The 19,329-nt window shown below is 45.2% G+C and overlaps 1 protein-coding gene across 1 annotated transcript in view; it reads left to right on the forward strand.

Annotated features, from left to right (window-relative positions):
- The window catches only part of LOC119965679 (BPTI/Kunitz domain-containing protein-like), an 80,688-nt gene extending 61,718 nt beyond the window's left edge, over window positions 1-18,970 (forward strand). Inside the window, exons 4-6 of the mRNA XM_038796443.1 lie at window positions 6,682-6,855; window positions 12,740-12,772; window positions 18,350-18,970. Coding sequence (XP_038652371.1) covers window positions 6,682-6,855; window positions 12,740-12,741 — 176 coding nt within the window. The 3' untranslated portion in view covers window positions 12,742-12,772; window positions 18,350-18,970. The remainder of the gene's footprint in view (window positions 1-6,681; window positions 6,856-12,739; window positions 12,773-18,349) is intronic.
- Window positions 18,971-19,329: the final 359 nt, after the last annotated feature.

Here is a 19,329-nt window from a genome sequence, read left to right on the forward strand (position 1 = left end):
TATCTCCCTCCTGTATTCTGAAGCATCGTTGTTCGACATCTGACCCATCAGGGTTGTATCGTCAGCAAAGCTGGAGATGGAGTTGGAACCAAATTTTGCCACGCAGTTGGGTGTGTACAGGGAGTAGAGTAGGGGGGTAAGTATGCAGCCATTCGGGTCGCCGGTATTAAGAACTATTGTGGAGGAGATGTTGTTTATTCTTGTTGATTGTAGTCTATAGGACAGAAAGTCGAAGATCCAGTTTCAGAGTGAGGAGCCAAGTCCTAGGTTTTGGAGCTTTGATATGAGCTTGGCTGGGGTTATGGTGTTGAAGGCGGAGCTGTAGTCAATAAATAGGAATCTGATGTTGGAGTCCTTGTTGTCAAGATGCTCCAGGGATGAGGTAGGGCCAGGGAGATGGTGTCTGCTGTGGGCCAGTTGCAGAGGTATGTGAATACCTCGTGATAACCAGCACAAGACTCTCTGAAGAAAGATCCCGCTGCTCTGAAGCTCAGTGACAATGAAAGACCCAGCAAACCACTCTGTTCAAGGAGAATTAAGAATGGCCAATAAATGCTGTCCCAGCCAGTGATGCCCACATCTCATGAATCAATTTTTAAAAATGCACTGGTGGCAATCCTCCAGCATATCTTTCCCCATGATGGGAACTGGAGGTCTAAAAAGTCGACCACCTGCATCTGCAAGTTGGGCACCAGGAAAGCCAGTGATAACCCATTGCAGAGGAGATCCACCAGCCAGTACAGGAAGCCGATGAACGATCAGATCTGTCCACCAGGGTAATTCAACGTTCTCCTCACACTCTCACAAGCCCATCAGTCATTTGCAGGTTTACAGTCCACATGGATTTCACTCACTACCACGATAAAGGATAGCACCCATTATTCTCTCACAGACACTTTCATATCTTCATCAATTCTCACGTACTGCACAAGCCAAGTCCTCGCCCCTTTACAGAGGTCCACTCAGCAGGCATCCTTATAATCTTCTTTGGCATCTATCCTGCTCACAGTCTGTCCATATGTCTTTATGCAAGATAAGATCACTTATAATTGCAAAGAGAGATCCCAGTCTGAGATGAGGCTACTCGCAATACATAGATTACATAGAATTTACAGTGCAGAAGGAGGCCAGTCGGCCCATTGAGTCTGCACCGGCTCTTGGAAAGAGCACCCTACCCAAGGTCAACACCTCCACCCTATCCCCATAACCCAGTAACCCCACCCAACACTAAGGGAAATTTTGGTCACTAATGGCAATTTATCATGGCCAATCCACCTAACCTGCACATCTTTGGACTGTGGGAGGAAACCCACGCACACACGGGGAGGATGTGCCGACTCCGCACAGACAGTGACCCAAGCCGGAATCGAACCTGGAACCCTGGAGCTGTGAAGCAATTATGCTATAAGCAATTAAGCAATTATCCACAATGCTACCGTGCTGCCTACATGCAGGCAGCGCTGGCCAGAGAGTACCAAGATTGTGCCAGTGAGGACCCCTCAATGTCTCCACGATCACCCAAAGAAACTGTGAATGCTTTATAATGTTGGTGATGATGCAGCCAATCACTCATTATCACTTCTCTCCTGAATAGACACTAGCAGGAAAAGGAAGAGTCCCAGTCCATCATTCCCATCCCCCACATTACCTTGGATGTGGATGCCGAGGACCCATGATAATTGTCAGTGTGTTCACATCGCAGCCCCACCAGTGCAGAGACACACACTTTGGTGGGACCTAGTTCTGGAGCAGCCTCAGGGTTCACCACCTAGTGAACCCAGCACCAAATAGGGTCCATAGCATGGTAGAGGTGGGGACATCCAAAGTCACCGTCACTCGGAAGAAGTCTGGAGGGCAGGCTTCTGCTGAATCCAAGACAGATGATGAGCATGTGGACTCATCCCTTCCTGATATGTTGGATCCTCCCAGACAGGCATGGGCATATCAGAATCCATCAGCAGATTAGAAGGGTGAATGGAAGAAGCAGCCCACAGTGAGTTCATTGTCATTGTGCCACAGGCCAACACACCAAAATAAAGATGGGAAGGATGTTGACTGCTTTTACCTTGGTCCAGGAATTGGATCCGGCACGTGCTCTCTGCCGCTTTCAGTGGGATGCATCAGTGGCTACACCTGATTGGGATGGAGCACCCTGCCCATTGAATCTATTCAACGATACTTTGGATTGGCTTTGATCAAAAAGGAGTTGAGGGTGATGTTAAGGGAGGGGTGGGGGCATGGAGGGTTCAGTGGAGGCAGTCAGAAAAGTGGAGTTAAAGCCACAGTCCGATCAGCCCTGATCTTATTGAATTGCGGAGCATACTCAAGCAGTCACATGGCCAACTCCTGCATTTATTACTTATGATGTTGTTGAAGTATTACAAGGCTGACACAGGAGCTCTTTCATCAAACTTTATTGTCATGTGCACACGGAGAGCTAAAGCAGTGCGATGCACTGCCTTTCTTTAAATTATTCACGTAAGCAGAAACATTTATAGCTTGATTTAACCAATAGAATTGACAGATACATTTTAAGCCTTCAATTGATCGTCACATATACTAATAATATCACAGTTAAACTTTCATTTTAGACTAATGAAAGGATAGTAATTCCAGCCAATAGAAAGCAATAGAAAACAGGGCAGTTGGACCAATAGAAACACTAGCTCTTTCCCTCCCCCTCTGCTTCCTTATCTTCCCTTTGACCTGCAAACAATGATAGTTTACAGAAAAAGGCATCCATGTTATGATTACTCTCATCTTCCTATCTCCACAGACCTTGCGTCATTATCAAGAATCAGTTATTTCCTTGGATTTCATTTTTGCTGATGGCCCTTTCCCAGAAACCATATAATCATGACCATTGCACAGGATCAGTTATATTAATGGATTCCACACTTTCCCCCTTTTGTCCTTCAAGGACAATGTTGGATTTTACTCAAGCTCTGTCGTCCCTCGCTGTCGGGCTCCCATGTCTATAAGTTTCTGATCATTGAGGAGGAGAAGGAGCTGGGCTGCTGGATCATTAGCTGGGGCTTTCAGTGTCCTTAATCAGTAGCCAGAGCAAACGCAACAAAGGAGGATCCGTATGATTATGCAGAGGAGGTTACGAAGGGCAAGGCCTATCCCGAGATACTTGAGGAGCGTCTTTAGAAATCCCCCAAACCACCCTCCAATATCAGGGAGCCATCCCCACCAATCAAAAGGCTTTTCTTGAGCCACACAATCGAGAAGACAAACTTGTTCCTGTCTGTCGCGCACGTCCGTCTCGATTCTTTGGTCCTCATTGGCATAAAAGTAACAAGATTCGCTGATGGCTGCACAGACTCCCCCTTGCGCTGCCAATAGGAAATTAAGTGTCATTCGATTTTGGAGTACCACTATAGTAAGGGACTGAATTTCTGATTGCAAACCCTGGGTGGCATCCATGGTTCTGTTCTCAATGATTTCCATAGTGGAAAAGATGTTAATGATAGCCCTTTCTAATTCCGAGACTCCCAGACCTGGGATTAGGGCCCGTACAACTGGTGAAACCCGGAATTAAGAGTAACTAGTAGATTCGAGATTGATCTTTTCGGTCACGCCGGAGGTCCCAGGTGGTTATGGAGGGAGTGAATAGCAAGGTGTTTGACCCCAAATGCCTCGGGGATAATTTTGCCAATAGTGCAGGTCCCGGTCCAATCAATGGGAAGTGTCTTGGAGGCACTATTCCCACAAAGCCAGTCGGAATTATTGCGAACAAGGGTCGGGTACCAAAGGGTATGGTTCTGGCAGTGTTTTGATAATTACAGGACCCAATCCTTCCCTTGATATTAGAGGCTCAGATGATTGTGGAGTTCCCCAGGGTCAGATTGTACGCCCGCTGACAGTCACATCCATTCTGTTTAGTATATGAGAGATTGGCCTCACGGGAAGGTGCCTGGGTTAGGCATGTCAACTCATTCCTTTCGCATTCCGAAAAGGATGTCATTGGGCCTGAATAGTTGTTGAAGTGGAATTGAGCTTCCCGTAATCATAATCAGCAAGATAGACACAGGAACTTAATGATAAATCACCCACCCTTGTACTGCCCTGTGTAGAATTCCTTCTAACGCATAGCCAGGCTGACCCCTTGACAACCACAGAAGTGAGCTGCCGCCCCCAAGTGGGTGCATGACGGATAAGTGCCCCTGTACTACCTTGGGACAACGCAAAATCCAAGGGGAGGCCAGAAATTTCAACTCTGAGGAGGAAGGGTTTGTAGGAAAATGAGTATAAATCCAACAATTGGTCCGGTTCCCCTGTGAGGCAATGGCCTGCATCTTTTGGACCGCAGAATTATCAATCCATGCCCCGATAAGGGTCGAGCAGAAGAACATCAGTATTAGAGTCACCATCTCGATGGTCCAGTCAAGGTTCAGCTTCTGGCACTTTTGTCCGTGGTTGGTGCCCGCTTGACATGAGTGGCATGGATCCACAAAGGTCGCCCCTCGACTTTCACGGCAGCTTGGCTGGTCAGCAGCACCTGATGCGGGCCTTCCCAATGAGGTACCAGGCAGTGTTTCCTCCGGAAGACCATCACGAGTACGAAATCTCCCAGCTGGTACTGGTGTCACCCTTCAGTGTTCGCTTCCTTCTGCACCTCTGCAACCTGAGAATGCAAACTTTTAAGAGAGGGCCTGGCCTTATTAGATGGTGAAGCTGCAAGACAATGGACATGTGCTCAGTGAAATGGAAGGTTAGTTTGGTGGGACATCAACAGCTCACTTGAGACAGGTCATCTGGGTGAAGGTGCAATGGATCCTCACCTCTCTGGTGCAGGCCAATCTTGCTGTTGGTCACTGCTCTCCCCTTGGACAGCCCCGTGATCTCCAGGACACATTCCTCATAGGAGGTGAGGACTAAGTTCTCTGGTCTACACCACCACCTCCGCCCCAGCACCCCGTCTTTGCCCTTTCCCTCTTAAAATGGACCACGTTGTCCTACGGGGACAAAGAGAGGACATTGTGAGCTGCAAGTTTGATGGGTCAGGGAGGTCTATAGTAGGTGGCATGTGAGGGCACTGCATCTGGACATGAAAGGGCTGTGCTGGTGGGTGCCAGACGGAAACAAGCTTGAAGATCGGATGTTGGGGTTAGGAGGTGTCAGCCAGTGGATTGGGGGGAGGGTTTGGGGAATTGAGGGGTGGCAGGCGGAACTGATGCCAGGACAGAGGTGGCAACTTACCATTGCAGCTTGTTGGAGGTTAATTGTCTTCTTCCTACATTGGACGGTGGTCCCCCTGGTCACACTGCCCACACTCATTGCAGCTGCCACTGCCTCCCAGGGGGCATTGCTGACCCTGTGGCTAGATTTACAGCCACGTCAGGGGAACAGGGTTCCCCATCTCTCATCAACAGCGTCTAGAAGTCTGATCAGGTTGGCATCGCCAAAGAGGGAAGCAGGTTTACACGCTGTCATGTTTGTGTGTAGACTGGGAGTGAGTGGTGAGGGAGTGTTTATAAATATCTCCCCTCTGTTCGCGACGAGCAGCTAAGATGCAAGTTGGGTGAATAAGACAGCGAGGGAGCCAGGAATAACAAGATTCATTTTCTAATAATGGTGCTCATTTTTGGCACTAAGTGCTGGAGGGAGTTTACTCACCAGTCATGGTTTTGATTTCAATGTGGTGCGATCGAACCAAATTGGAATCCTGTGACAAGCACGTTTATCCGGTGTCAAGGAACACCCCACTCTCTATCAGGACTGTGTTGCAATTTGCAGGCTCAGCAGGGAACTCCCCTTCGAGGCCGCACTTATTCCCATTTCCTGCACTGAGGAGCTTCGCTCATCGGAGCTCCTCAGTACAGGTAAAGATTGGGATGCTATTATAAGATGGCATCCCTAACAATCAACCCAAAACCCTCCAAAGACCCAATTCACCTCTGAGGGGTCCACAGCTGCCCCCCCCCCCCCACCAACCCCCCCCCCCCCCCCACCCAAACCCCCCCCCCCCCCCACCCCCCACCACCCCCACACCCCACACCCCACCCCACACCCACACAAGTAGGGCATCCTGGGCCCAATCCCCATCATTGGAAAAATGTCAGCCAGGCACTACCAGCGTGGCAGTGCCACTGACCAGTGCCACCTGGGTACCATATCAGTGCTTGCCACCCAGGTGGCATTAGCAGGATGCCAGGCTGGCAGTGCGAAGATGCGAAGGTGGCACCTGCTGTTCCAGAGTGCCACTCTGCCCATCTGGGAGCCTCTGTTCCTTTGGGAAACCTCAACAAGTGCCATTCCATTTGCTCTGTATTTGTGGGGACCAGCACTGAACGGCGCTCGCCCGAGGTCTCTGAGGAAAAGGGGTTAGATTCCAGGCCCTCAGTAGATCCAGCAAGTGCATAATAGAGTGAGACTAGTTTTCTCAATATAAGGTGCAGATTTGCCAGATAGTGATCCTGCCCGCAATGGGCAGGATTCAGATTGTGATGTCTCATGCGATCCTGTTATAGCTCCCAAGTCGTGGCAAACTGGGTAGATCCCAGAAGAGGGATCCCCTGGCTTCTACAATCCATGCCTTGCCACCTTTCAGGCGTAACACTCCAATAGATCTTGCCCCTCATGTTATTAATTTAGTTTTAACCAAGATCTCTGTGTATTAAATTAATTATTATGTCATTCTACAGATGTTACATGTAACGATTTTTATTTTTCCAGTCAATCCAGTCTGCTCTCTGCCACGTGAAGTGGGACCATGTCGGGCATATAATCTCCGTTATTTTTACAATCAAATCACAAACGCCTGTGAGCAATTTATATACGGAGGCTGTAAGGGAAATGCAAACAGCTTTATGACGATAGCGGAATGCGTAAGCAATTGCCCAACTGCATGTAAGTTTCTGTCCCAACAGCTTTTTCAACAGGGCATGTTAATTTGAGAAAAATAACTTGTGACAGGAAGAGTGAGAGTTTCTGCTAAGAGAACAAAATATAAAATTGCCTTTATTCTCGTGCTAAATGGATTTCTGTCAATATGATCTTTCCAGCTTTTAAAAAAAATCTTCAAAATATTTTGCCACATCATTCTGTCAACAAGTTTATATCCAAGTATACTGCTTTAATATTTTGTCAAAGCTAACTTCACACTTTCATTTCTGAATTCACAAATCCAAGGTATTTTAAATTTGTAAAATTCCATCCTTTCATTGGGATTGATTCTAAATGGGAACCTGCTTCCAACTCCACCTGTATTGATGATGTCCATATTTTAAAGAGAGAATATTACATTTGCACAATGGGTGAATGATGTTCTATTGCTGCCATACAATCAGGCCTGGCAACATTGAGACAATCTCCAATTTCATCACACTCTACTCAAATATTACAAAAGAGGAGTTGGGTTGAAAGTCGCAGGTCTGTCTGCCTTTCAGTATAGGCCTATTATGTGCTGTGTTGTTATAATGATATAATACCTTGTGCATATTTACTGTACAAGACAAAGGCACCAATCGCTCATAAGGGATGTGGTAAACATGTTGTGGATTCATTTCTTGAGGCTCGGCAATCATGCAGTTATCTCTTGAAGGGACTTTACAACATTATAAAATAATTGTGGCAATTCAATTGCCAATTCCCCGTGATTTCTCGCTGCCTGTATGAGTTGTGGTCACACAGTCTTGACAGATATGAGATGATCATGACTGGATTATTGAAGGAGCACAATGGTGGTTTAAGTGACAGTATCTGAGCAGCACAATGAGGGGTTGGAGGCTGAAGCTGAGACTGCATGAGGAATGAAGAAATTGTTTCCTCAGCACTGAGCAAATCTCTGACATTGAGCCACTGAAGGGTTCAGCTGAAGGGAGGCATTTCGAAGTGAGGCTTCACACAAGGAGGTTCCAGCATAGGGACGGCTGAAACAAAAAGTGGTACAGAGATTGTGGGAATAGTGCACTCTGGAGGAGGTTCCTCAAGTGAGGATGAGGGAAGGAGAATGAGGGAGTGGAGAACAGCTGATCAGAGGTCGCAGCAACCAGCTTGCCAACTGCATACACAGCCGGCGATGCTGAAGGATCAAGAGGCCTCAGAGAGGAGTGTAAGCAGAGCTGCCCAGGGGGACAATGTTACCCTGAAGGAAGGTTGGACAAGCCGAGCTCAAATTACCTTCACATGGCAGAGAGCCAGCGTTGTCGCCTGTGGCACTGAACATCATGGTATTCTTATACTTCTATCCCTCAGTATCCTTCTAAGGATCAACAGGAGATCTGTGTAGCACATCATGATTGTTAACCCAATATTGGACTGAGATAGTCACAGATGCATTGTTCAGGTGTGTGTATAACTTGATAAACTCTACACTGATGATGACAGCCAGGTCGAGAGATGAAAAGGTTTTGGGTCCATCATGAATTGTCACGCCAAATCACCAGAGTTTTAACTCAGTATAAGTGGCAGGGTGGCCTGGGATTTGTCCGCCCTGCCATTATCGTAGCGGGCTGAGGTTCCACACCCATATAAACATTCACTCTCAGCAGCCCAGAACTCGTTGTGGCTGGTGATAACCCACCAAAGAGGCAAACCCTCAGCACAGAAATGGGTCTATAGCAGGTGGAGGAAGTGACAGTCATTGTCTCTGACAGTCTGAGGACTGCTGGAGGGAAATCTCCTGCTCAATGCGAGTCCAATTTGCAGATCTTGAAATCGGCCCTCAGAGTTGTTAGCGCACCAAATGCTGTGAGGGGTGTCGTAGACAGTGTTATCAAAAGCCATCAGCAGATTAGAACAGAGGATGGAGGAGTCTGATCTCATGACCCCAGCATGTGAGCTCATTGAGTGACCATTGAAAGGGAGGCATCAGCTGTGCAGACTTTTACCCAGTGGTTGTGCCAGATGTGCTCTCGGTCCTGAACAACATTGCTCTATCCATGAGTAAAATCCATCACTGGCTAGACAAGAGGGGGATGGGGCACCTTAACCACTCTCCAGGAGCCTTTCTCCTGTTGGAATCACGGAGGGTCCCTCAGGCTCCCACAGGGAGAAGGGGCATCAGCTGGAAATCCTGGGCTAATCCAGACAGGACTCTCCAACTGCTCCGCCCCCTCTGCCCGGGACCACAGCAACTCCAGCTGCTCCGGCGAAGGTGGGTGCACTTTCCCAACAGCAGGAGACTCAAACGGCCAGGGATTTCTCACCTCGAGCCTCCAGACGGTGCCCTCCAAAGAAACCTCAGGCAACAGGGCATAGCAGTCAACTGGCTGCATCCACCTCAGTTCCGGATATTGGGAATGCACCTTGACGTTCCAGTAGGATTAGGAATATTAAGAAATGCAGAGAGCACAGTGGTGGTTTGGGTGAACACTCACTGTATATAATTGGCACATCTATAAATACATTTTGCTTTTCTGAAAGCCTCATCTGGTGAATGGTTCTTCCATCTGATGCAGTGCAGCCAGGTCATCCAAGTGTAACAGATACCTGCTCATCACTCATTTCCCATTGTGTATAATCTCTTCAGTAAGTCCTTTGCTGTGTTATGTGCCTGATGCAATTGTAATGTAAAGGTGTTTGACAGAGCAAGGATTCATGTGGCACTGGAGAATAGCACTGCCTGCTGCATGATGTACAGAGTCACATTGTAAGAGTCTATGAGGGAACAGGTAGAGGTGAGTAAGTATCCAATGTGCATGACAGGAGCAGCAGCATGTTTTATGCTAACTTAGGAACTGTATATAGTTGAAGATTATAGGCAGAATTCACTGCTTTTGTGACTGCAGGCTGAATTTTCAGGTCCCCACATGTTTCTTGCCTACTCACCGTTCACTGGCAGCGGGATTCTCTCTTCCCTCCGCTTTCCAATGGGATTTCCCATTGCATCTTCCTCGCACCACCAAGAAACTCATGGGTTGGGTGCGCTGCCACCGGGAAAGGAAAATGCCAATGGCCGGCGAATTCCGGCATTCAAGCAAAAGGAGGTGGCACCAGGGGTGTCTTCCCCACTGGTCAGAATTGTGGGATTCCACACCAGCTGCTGCATTTGGAACTTAATTCATTCTGTACAGCTGTGGTGCACCCCCCTTCCTTGCCCCTCCCCAATCCCCCCCTCCTACTCTCCAGGTGAACTGGCAGCAGATTCACCAGCTGGCAGATTCGAAGGTTCTGGCGCCATATTTAAACACTAATCCAGTGCACACATATCACTCTCTCCAGCCCACCTGCCTTCACCAGACAATGCAGGATTGTCAGCAACCCAGAGGAAAAAGGTTTACAGCCTCAAAAGTAGGGAGCTTCACCCTTCATGTAATGTCAACCTCAGTGCAATTTGTTACTGGACCCTTGTGTGTTGTCATGGAGATGTGTGTAATTCTTTATTTAGAGGGCATGATGGGTGAGTTCTTACCCTTTAGTTCTCATGGGATAGCAGTGACTGAGGAGGGCTCATCAGCAATGTGACTCTCTGCTCATCTGGGTGTCCTAAAACAAGACATGCACCTGAACTGGTCTGAATCCCTTCACGGCATCCTTACATAGCGTAGGAAGCATCGAGCCTCACCTCACACCCCTGTACTTCCTTGGGGGACTTTAAGTTTACAAAATGAGTGCATTGCCAGGACACCAATGACCACAGCTGCGATTTAATCTTAGTGAGTCATGATCCAAGTGTGAATGCAGGACCCATCTTCTCAGCAACAGCTCGGCTGTTCCCTCAGAATGCACAAAATGACTTGAAGAGCTAGACCAGATGTCTCCTGACGATTTGACTTCATTTTACTCGTCTCAGAACCTTTCCGCTATTAGGATATATGGGGCTCACCTCCCACATCTTCCCTCCTCCACTGCATCAGCAGGCTGATATTGTCCCTCAGCATCCCCCGAGGGTTCCTGCACCTCCTCATCTTCATCTTCCGAGGAGTGCCCCTCCTCCAGTTAATCCTTTTGTAGGGGCTCTCCTTTCTGTACAGCCAGATTGAGAAGGGCAGAGCAAACTGCGATCATGTGGCAAACCCTCTACGGTCCATATTACAGAGAGCCACCTGAGTGTCCAGAATCACATCCTCAGATGTCCTACGGTCTTCTCCATGAAGGAGTGTGTGGTGATATGAGCAACTTTCTACCTTTCCCTAGCTGGAATTTGAGGGCGATGCACCAGAGTCAAGAACCGGAGTTTAAGTAGGTTACGTGTATGACCTACCTACTTTGCTTATAGATACAGGTCACAGACCGTTGGTAATTATAGACAAGAAAAACTTGAATGAAGTGTCACCTTGCATCCAAAGGATGATGATGAAACTTCAGAGTAGGACTTTAAATTGATCTATACACGGGCAAGCACATTGTTGGAGCCTATGCGCTATCCAGACCTACTGGAGAGGGAGGAAGCACCTCCTTCCTCCCTCTCAAAGGTCATGATGTCTGGTTCCTGCTTTTAAAAAGCAGTAGTGATTCATGCCTGAGAGACATCATGCTTGGTTAGTGGGACGATGCACTAAGATCAGAAGATTTAACTTTAAATTCACTAAGTACATTATGAGCGCAATTCTTCGGTTTGAAAATTAAGTATTCCTGAGAATCGGGACTGTACCTCACTGGCAACAGGAGAGTTATAGAGGTGGAAGTCTCATAGCTTTATTGTGATAAATTATGTACAGCTGTGAACACTTACTGCGAGCACTTACTCCCTTACTGATTTTGAGATGACAGTTTAAATATTTGATCATTAGTTTATTTTCTTTCATTAGTGCTCGAAAAGAGTATAAGGTTGGTTAGCTGGATATTGGATTCATTGTTTGGAGGTTGAAGTCTGTAATGCTGTATCGTGGGAGTGTCCCTTGAAGAAATGTTTTTGTCTTATCACATGACATCAGTGATGTCAGTGTGTGGGTTGAGCTGGGCCCTGGCTCTGGGAGTTTTTTCTTCCGCTTTGAGTTTTGGACTGGTTTTAACTGCACAGGTTGAAAGAAGTATTTCTCTCTATCTTCATTTTAAAATCTGTTTCTAGACTGCTTGGTAATTTAACAGAGATAATTGCTTTCTGGAAGGAATTCAAATCTACTGTTTGAAAAGGGGAACAGAGTATCCGTGCTTTACCAGTGAGAGTGCCGTGTGCTGGACCACACCTCTGAAAAGGGGTTTCTGGTTTTATTTGGATTTTGTTATTGAATTGGAACAGTTAAAGGGGAATTCATTAAGTGTTATACATAGATCACTGAAGCTGCATGGGGTCTTTGTGTTTGTAATTGATTTAAAAAACTTGTTGTGTGTGTTTCGCACAAATGTTAACTAAGTTTGTGGAATAGAGATTTTTTTTATAATTAAAAGCGCCGAAGATGTCCATTGAATAACACCTGAAAGGTGGGCTCTTGTGCTCATCTTTACCAAATTCAACAAAATGTTGAGGTCAGGTGAACTCCATAATAGACTTTGAAGCTTTCAAATCAGGGCCAATAGCACAATAATGGAAACGATTTGTGTCTTGTTTCCTACTTTATCTGGCTTGGATCCATTTAATCAGATGAATGTGAGGCTGATAGAATTGGTGGGTGTGTAAGGTGGAGATGGCTGTTCAGTGTAAGTCCCCTATGCTGTGAAGTGTTGCTGAGTGATTGATGGAGGTGTGTTGCATTGAGCAGAATGGAGATTGGTGTTTGAACAGAGACAGCAGCATGATTAATATGCCTGTTAACTTTGGTCATTCTAACACCTGACAAACTGTTAATTCATAAATGTTTTAGATGATCGATGTGAATTAATCTGTATTGCATCTTCTTTCCTTTCCTAGGAAAGTGATTGAACAGTGGTGACAACTAACATGGTAAGAACATCTTATGAATTACCTCTTAGCTGTGTTATTATACGAACTGTCGCCTTGGAAGGGATTTTTGTTATCAGGTTGAAGTCAGTTTGTTTGCAATTCCGTAAGTCCCTGTGAAATCTCAAGCACTAATAATGTTCAATTTTATGGACTAAGCTAACAGGTATCTTAACTTCACCGGCAAGCTCAGGTAGACCTAAAGATAACACCGCTTGCAGGAAGGAAAAATTCTGTTCATCAACAAAGCAGAAAAATGCCCCAAGATCTTTCACAGGAGTGTGTCAAAATAATTGAATGGCAAAGCCAGGAGAAATTTTCAGGAGTAATTTGTGGTGGATTTTAACAGATTTACATGGAAATGTTCAGAACAAGAAACCTCAGTGGTTGAGGCATGGCTGCCAATGATGGGGTAAAGGTGCTAGAAATGCACAAAAGTCAAGTGTCAGGATAGGAGGACTCACAGTTGGTATTGGCTGGTTGCTGGTTAGGGTTGGAAGAGATTACAGAGATGGAGAGGGATGAGGTTGTGAAGGGATTTCAAGAGAGCCAGGAGCCAATCCAGGTAATTATCGGTGAGAGGAGATTAAATCTGCCCGGATACAAACCCCAGTTGGCCTCATTAAATCCAGAGGTAATTAATATCTTCATTCTTTTCACAGCAGTGTTCATGTGATTTTTGAAGATGATTAGTTACTGTGTGATTAATGTACACAACCTGTCTAGAGAATGCAATATGAAGCTTTTGTTTTAGATTTAGAGCTTCAGGTCGTCCCAAACCTGATACATGAATGGATACAGCTTTGATGATGCATCACCCAGACTTAAAACAGCAGCTCCATTTTCTCACCAAAAATGATGTCAGACCTGCTGAGATTTTCTATCATTTCCTGTTTGTGTTTCAGAGTCCAGCATCTGCAATAATTTGCTTTAATTTACATCAACTCTGAACTTGGTCAGATTCTATGCGCTTGATTTGCTCCCATCTCCTGAACATGCGATTAATTAGCGGGATGACGGTGATCTCTGAAGGATATTTAGATGTGGAAATTCTTTCTATCCATTCAGTGAAGAGGCTTTAACCACAAGAATATACTTATTCACTTTTGCAGATTTGATCACATGTCTAAACCAGTCCAACTGTATAATCCGACCAAAAGTCGACTTACTGTGCTGTAAAGGGTAATTTGAATGTGGGTCTCCATGTCTTGGAACATGCGGGGCCTACACACAGTTCACTTAGAAACTCAGTAAATGTCATGGGACTGTCCATGCGGTCTGTGTATAGTGGAAGCACTGTAATATTGCATTGTCATGGCACATGGAAACTTATTCATTTTCTAAAATATTTTGAATCTGAAACTGTCTTTTACTTTTGACATTATGTGTAATTCCTAATTGACCATAGATCTTCTGCGTATGTTAAGACATAACATGGGGATGCAACCTTCCCAAGTGATCCTGATCACACCATCAAACATCTCAAAACAAAATGAATTGGCTGCGCTAAATTTATTTTAAAACAATCTCTGTCCTGTTAATGATGTTCTCTTTTGATGGTCCCATCGGCATCAGCCGCCAATAGTATAAGTTCCAACAAACTATTAGATGTAGCATTAGAATTTAAATGTACCACATTTTGAGTTGTGACAGCAGAATATATTTGCTCTGGAAAACACTTCCCCTTGATTCATCGTCATGGACAATATTCCAAAAATGTTTATTGGTCCAGAAGTCCTTTGATATTTTCACTTCTCCTCACCTCCATGCACTAGAACATTACACTCTCAAGCTGGCAACGGCTCTGTCTCCTTGGACTCCCTTGAAATAGGTGGAGAGAGGTGCTCACCTCCTTCCTCCCTCTCAAAGGTCATGACTGGTTCCTGTTTTTAAAAAGCAGTAGTAATTCGTGCCTGAGAGACATCATGCTTGGTGGGTGGGAAGATGCACTGAGTTCTGAAGATTCCACTTGAACCTCATTCAGGACATTATGGGCTTGATTCTTTGGTTTCAAAATTAAATCACTGAAGGTATCTATTGTTTAATTAATAACCTGATAGTTTTTGTTGCTTTTTCGGGATAGAATTCTGCCGATTCTATTCATGTACATCCTGTCACAACATCGGTTTCTTAATCCGGTCATGACTCGCTAAACAAGGATTTTTTTAAAAATATTTTCAGGCATCAATCTGTTCACTTCCCCCAATCCCAGATGCAGCTTTCCCGATAAACAAAAACCCAAAATACTGCAGGTGCTGGAAATCTGAAACAAAAATCGAAATAGTTGGAGGTACTGAGCAGGTCAGGCAGCATCTGTCGAGAGAGCATAAGCCAGTCAATGATTCTGACATGTGACCCTTCATCAGAACCCAATCATCAGATAATTTGTATTCTCTTTATAGATGCTACCTGAACTTGTCCCCACAATTTTTGTTTTTGTGGTTTATTGCAAATTTCAATGGTTTCTGCACACTTCTCTGTGAAACGCTTAAAGTAATTGCACATACCCAGGAAACTCCTTTTTTATTTCATGTTGATCGGTATCTACAAATGCAGCATAACCTGAACATGACTGTCTGACTCTAATCTTAACCTCATATTGCTGCCTCCACGATAACCTTTCACCCCTGTGTAAGTTAAGAATCTGTTTGCTTTAAAAATATTCAAAGATTCTGCTTCCACTGTTTTTTGAGAAGTGAGTTCCAGAGACTCATAACCGTAAGGATGCGATTCAGTGGATTTTGAAAGGCACGTTTATCGGGGTGGCCCTCTGTGCCTGCAGGGCTGAAAAAGACATCTTACCAATTTTTCTTGGCCTGGCAAGGAACTCACTATCAAGGACACTCTTTAAGTCATTGCTCCTCGCTGATTACTACTCGTGGATTGGGGCATCATTATTAAAGGCAGTCCCGATCTTTTGATCCACTCAGCTCCCCCACTGCAGACTCCGGAGCCCCACCACCTTATCCAACATCCCTTTTCCAGGTTTCATGAGCAACCCCTCACCCTACCTCGTATGGGCATGGGCCCCAAGGGCCCAATCCTGATAAGGGCAAGCTGCCATCTTGGAATTGCCAGCCTGCCAGCTTGGCAGTACCCCTGCCAACCTGGCCATGCCACCTGGGAACACTGGCAGTGCCAGGGTAGCAGGTTGGCAGTGCCAAGATGCCAGACTGGCAGTGCCAGTGTGCCCAGCTGCCAACCGTAATGCCAAGGTACTACACTGCCCAGTGCCCAAACAGCCGGGGGCCTCAATTCCCGAGTGACACCCCCCCAGGTACCATCACAACTGGTTCACGACTTTGTGAACCAGTATTAAACAGTGCCTGGTTCAGGTTTCACTGGGAAGGTCGAGGGATTCCGCTGAATGCCGTGAGATGTTTCGAGTGTCGTGAATCCTGCAAGATGCCTCTTGCGAAATTTAACAGCCTTGTCTTGACACCCAAGTCGGGCGCAACGAGGCCGCTGAATCGTCCACTAAATATTTCTCCTCGTCACGATCTTAAATGAGTGACCAATTATTTTTAAACAATGATCTACAGTTCTAGATCCTTCCACAAGGGTAAGTAGGATCTCTACGTCCACTCTGCCAATATGCCTCAGAATCAAACAAGTTGCCTCTTATCCTTGTAAACTCTCATTGATACAAATCATATCACTCCATGTTTTCCTCAGAAGAAACCCGCCTATTCCTTATATTACTCTGAGAAGTCGCCTTGGAACTGCTTCTGAAGCATTTACATCTTTCCATAAATATGGAGACCATTCTTTACAGAATTCTCTTTGGTCTCACCAATGCCCTGTACAATTGAAATATGATGTGAATTGAAGTACAGCATCACCTCCCTACTTTTGTAATCAATTCCCTTCACAATAAAGATTCTATTCGCTTTCCTAATTACTTGCTGTACCTGTCTACCATCCTTTTGTGATTAAGGCATGAGTGCAGCCATTTTGAAACTAAGGGTCATGACCTGTGGTTGGGTTACGGGCAGGTGTTGGGAGGATTGCAGACCAATTTGTTGCCACGTTCCAACCATTGGAAAAAGTGCCCAATGGCCCAGATTGTCTTTCAAGAATGCCGGCCATTCCACACATGCATGCCCCCTCAGCCGGGTCCAGCAGTGAGCAGGGCTGCAGCCCAGCAGGCCAGATCGCCTACTCCAGACTTCAGCGCATTGTCCCAGGGTCAGATTTTTGTTACAAATCGCTGGAGGTTTCCTGCCAGAAGCAGTGGCAAAGAGCAGGTCATGCACCCGTACACTGACATCACTTGCTCTGGGTGCAAAGTCACGGATGATAGATTCCTCCATTTTGTAGCTGCCAGTAAGCAAGCAACGGGGCTGTGTTAAAAACTGAAGGTGGATAATTCTGTGATGAAGAAAGAGAGGGTCACGGACACAAACAGGCCAGGATCTCACAATTAAATTGGCTGCAGAGAACCTCTCAGTCGCGTCCACAGCAGGACAAAGCAGTGCTGGTGTGAGCTGTATCCAGAGCTCCGGGGCATCTGGTGATCATTTAAGAAGGAACTGAAATCAGGAACAATGCAGTATAAAGATGATTTCTGGAGGTATTGCCTTGTTAATTTTGCCATTGCAAATCAGGATGTAAAGCCCATCTGTGGGCTAAAAGAAATCAGGATGTAAAGCCCATGAAGGTCAGCAGCATCAATGGCTAAGGTCAGGCGGCGTGGGTCCCGAAGGTCAGCATGGGTTCCGAAGGTCATCCTGGGTCCCGAAGGTCATCCTGGGTCCCGAAGGTCGACTGGTTGGTAAAAGTGGGTCCCAGGAAAAAAAGTATGTAAAACTCTGCACAGGGCACAGAGATCTTCCCGCAATCTCTCACTGTTTAGACTATAAGCTTCTTCTTTATTCTTGTTGCAAAAATGGACAATTTCTCATTTTCACACATCTACTGCCATGTGCCAGATTTTTGCCTAATCACTTCACCTATTTATGTCCCTTTGTAGCCTTCTTACGACCTCTTCATAATTTGTTTTCCTATTTATCCTCGTGTGATCAGCAAATATAACAATCATACATGCACAGAACATACAGTGCAGAAGGAGGCTATTTGAGTCTGCACCAACTGACTTAAGCCCTCATTTCCATCCTATCCCCGTAAGAAGTCTTACAACACCAGGTTAAAGTCCAACAGGTTAGCTCTATCGGATTGGCTTGAATTTTTCCAAGTGCCCGATAACATTTTTAGTTGTGACAGTTGTAATAAACTAAGCAGTCTTGCACGGTGAGTTTCCTCCTTATTACTGTCCGCTGAAACCTTTTTACCTGATTATTAATGTGCTACAGAGACACCTATTTAAATACATCCCAGAAGATGTTTGTGCTGAAACTTGTTTGTACTTGGATCCTTCTTGAATAACATTGGAATCAAATTACTAAAATAGAATATGCTTTATTATGAGTGAATTTTTCTTTAAAACCATCCTTGCACATTATGAGAGAATATTTGAAAGTCAATTCCACATTAAAAAATCCCGAACTCAGGATTGTTGAATCTCAGGAATGTGCATGCCTCATATTTCTTTTCCTTGACATGTTGTTTCCATTTTGGCAGGTGACAGGAAGGCAATGAACATCAAGGAAGTTCCTGCTGCACCAGAGAAAATGATTATTGAAATACAATCAAAGAAAAAAGTTTTTTTAAAAAATCCAGTGATGAAAATTAGATTATTCTGAGTAAGAAATTCTTGAGTTCCTACATTTTTAATCTTGATCAAAATCTCCCCTGCAGTGATTTAGTTCAGTCCATTTCAGTGTAAAACTCTTGAAATATTTATCCCTCTTAATAACCTCTTAAATTCGAAAACCCAGTGATTTACCTCCTGCCCTGTATTTGAATGGTGCTACCCTCTACTTTGGGCTATTTATGACTGTCAGTGCCAGAACGAGGACATAAAACTTCAGCACCATTTGTGAACAGAGTTACATCAGGGGGAGCCTGAGCTCTGAGTTAAATAGATTGATGTTTCTGATTGGTAAAATTACAACGTTGCTTTGAATGGTTCGACTCCCTTTAAATCCTATCATGCTTTAAGGGCTACTGATTTATTTTAATACATTTGAGAATAAGGGAAATCTGACAAGTGAAGCATAAATTTCAAAGATGTTGCCCTGGTGGAAGATATTTTGTTTTGCAACTGTTATGAACTACGACAAAAAGCATATAATCATTTATGTTCCAAAACAAAAAAAAATAAAAATTGTTTGAATTGCAAATGATGCGTGAGTGAATGGATTTATATCTGTAGATTATATGATGACATTTCTGAACCTTTTCCACAGAAATGTTTGTAACTCTACAGGATTTTATCATTTGGTGAAGTGTTTTCAATGATTTTAGGGGCTCCAATGTAGACCTTTGGCGCGATTCAAACGCCGCGTCACGTCCGGCCCGGCTCTGACGATGAATAGCGGGCAAAGCCCAAATCGGCCTTTGCACCGGATGCAATACCTTGTGCGGGTTACACGACTTGCTATTCCCCCCTGCAATGTGTATCTCACCCTCGCTGGGCGAGATCCAGATAATCATATAGA

The sequence above is a fragment of the Scyliorhinus canicula genome, chromosome 5 (genome assembly GCF_902713615.1).
Source record: "Scyliorhinus canicula chromosome 5, sScyCan1.1, whole genome shotgun sequence".
Classification (NCBI taxonomy): domain Eukaryota; kingdom Metazoa; phylum Chordata; class Chondrichthyes; order Carcharhiniformes; family Scyliorhinidae; genus Scyliorhinus; species Scyliorhinus canicula.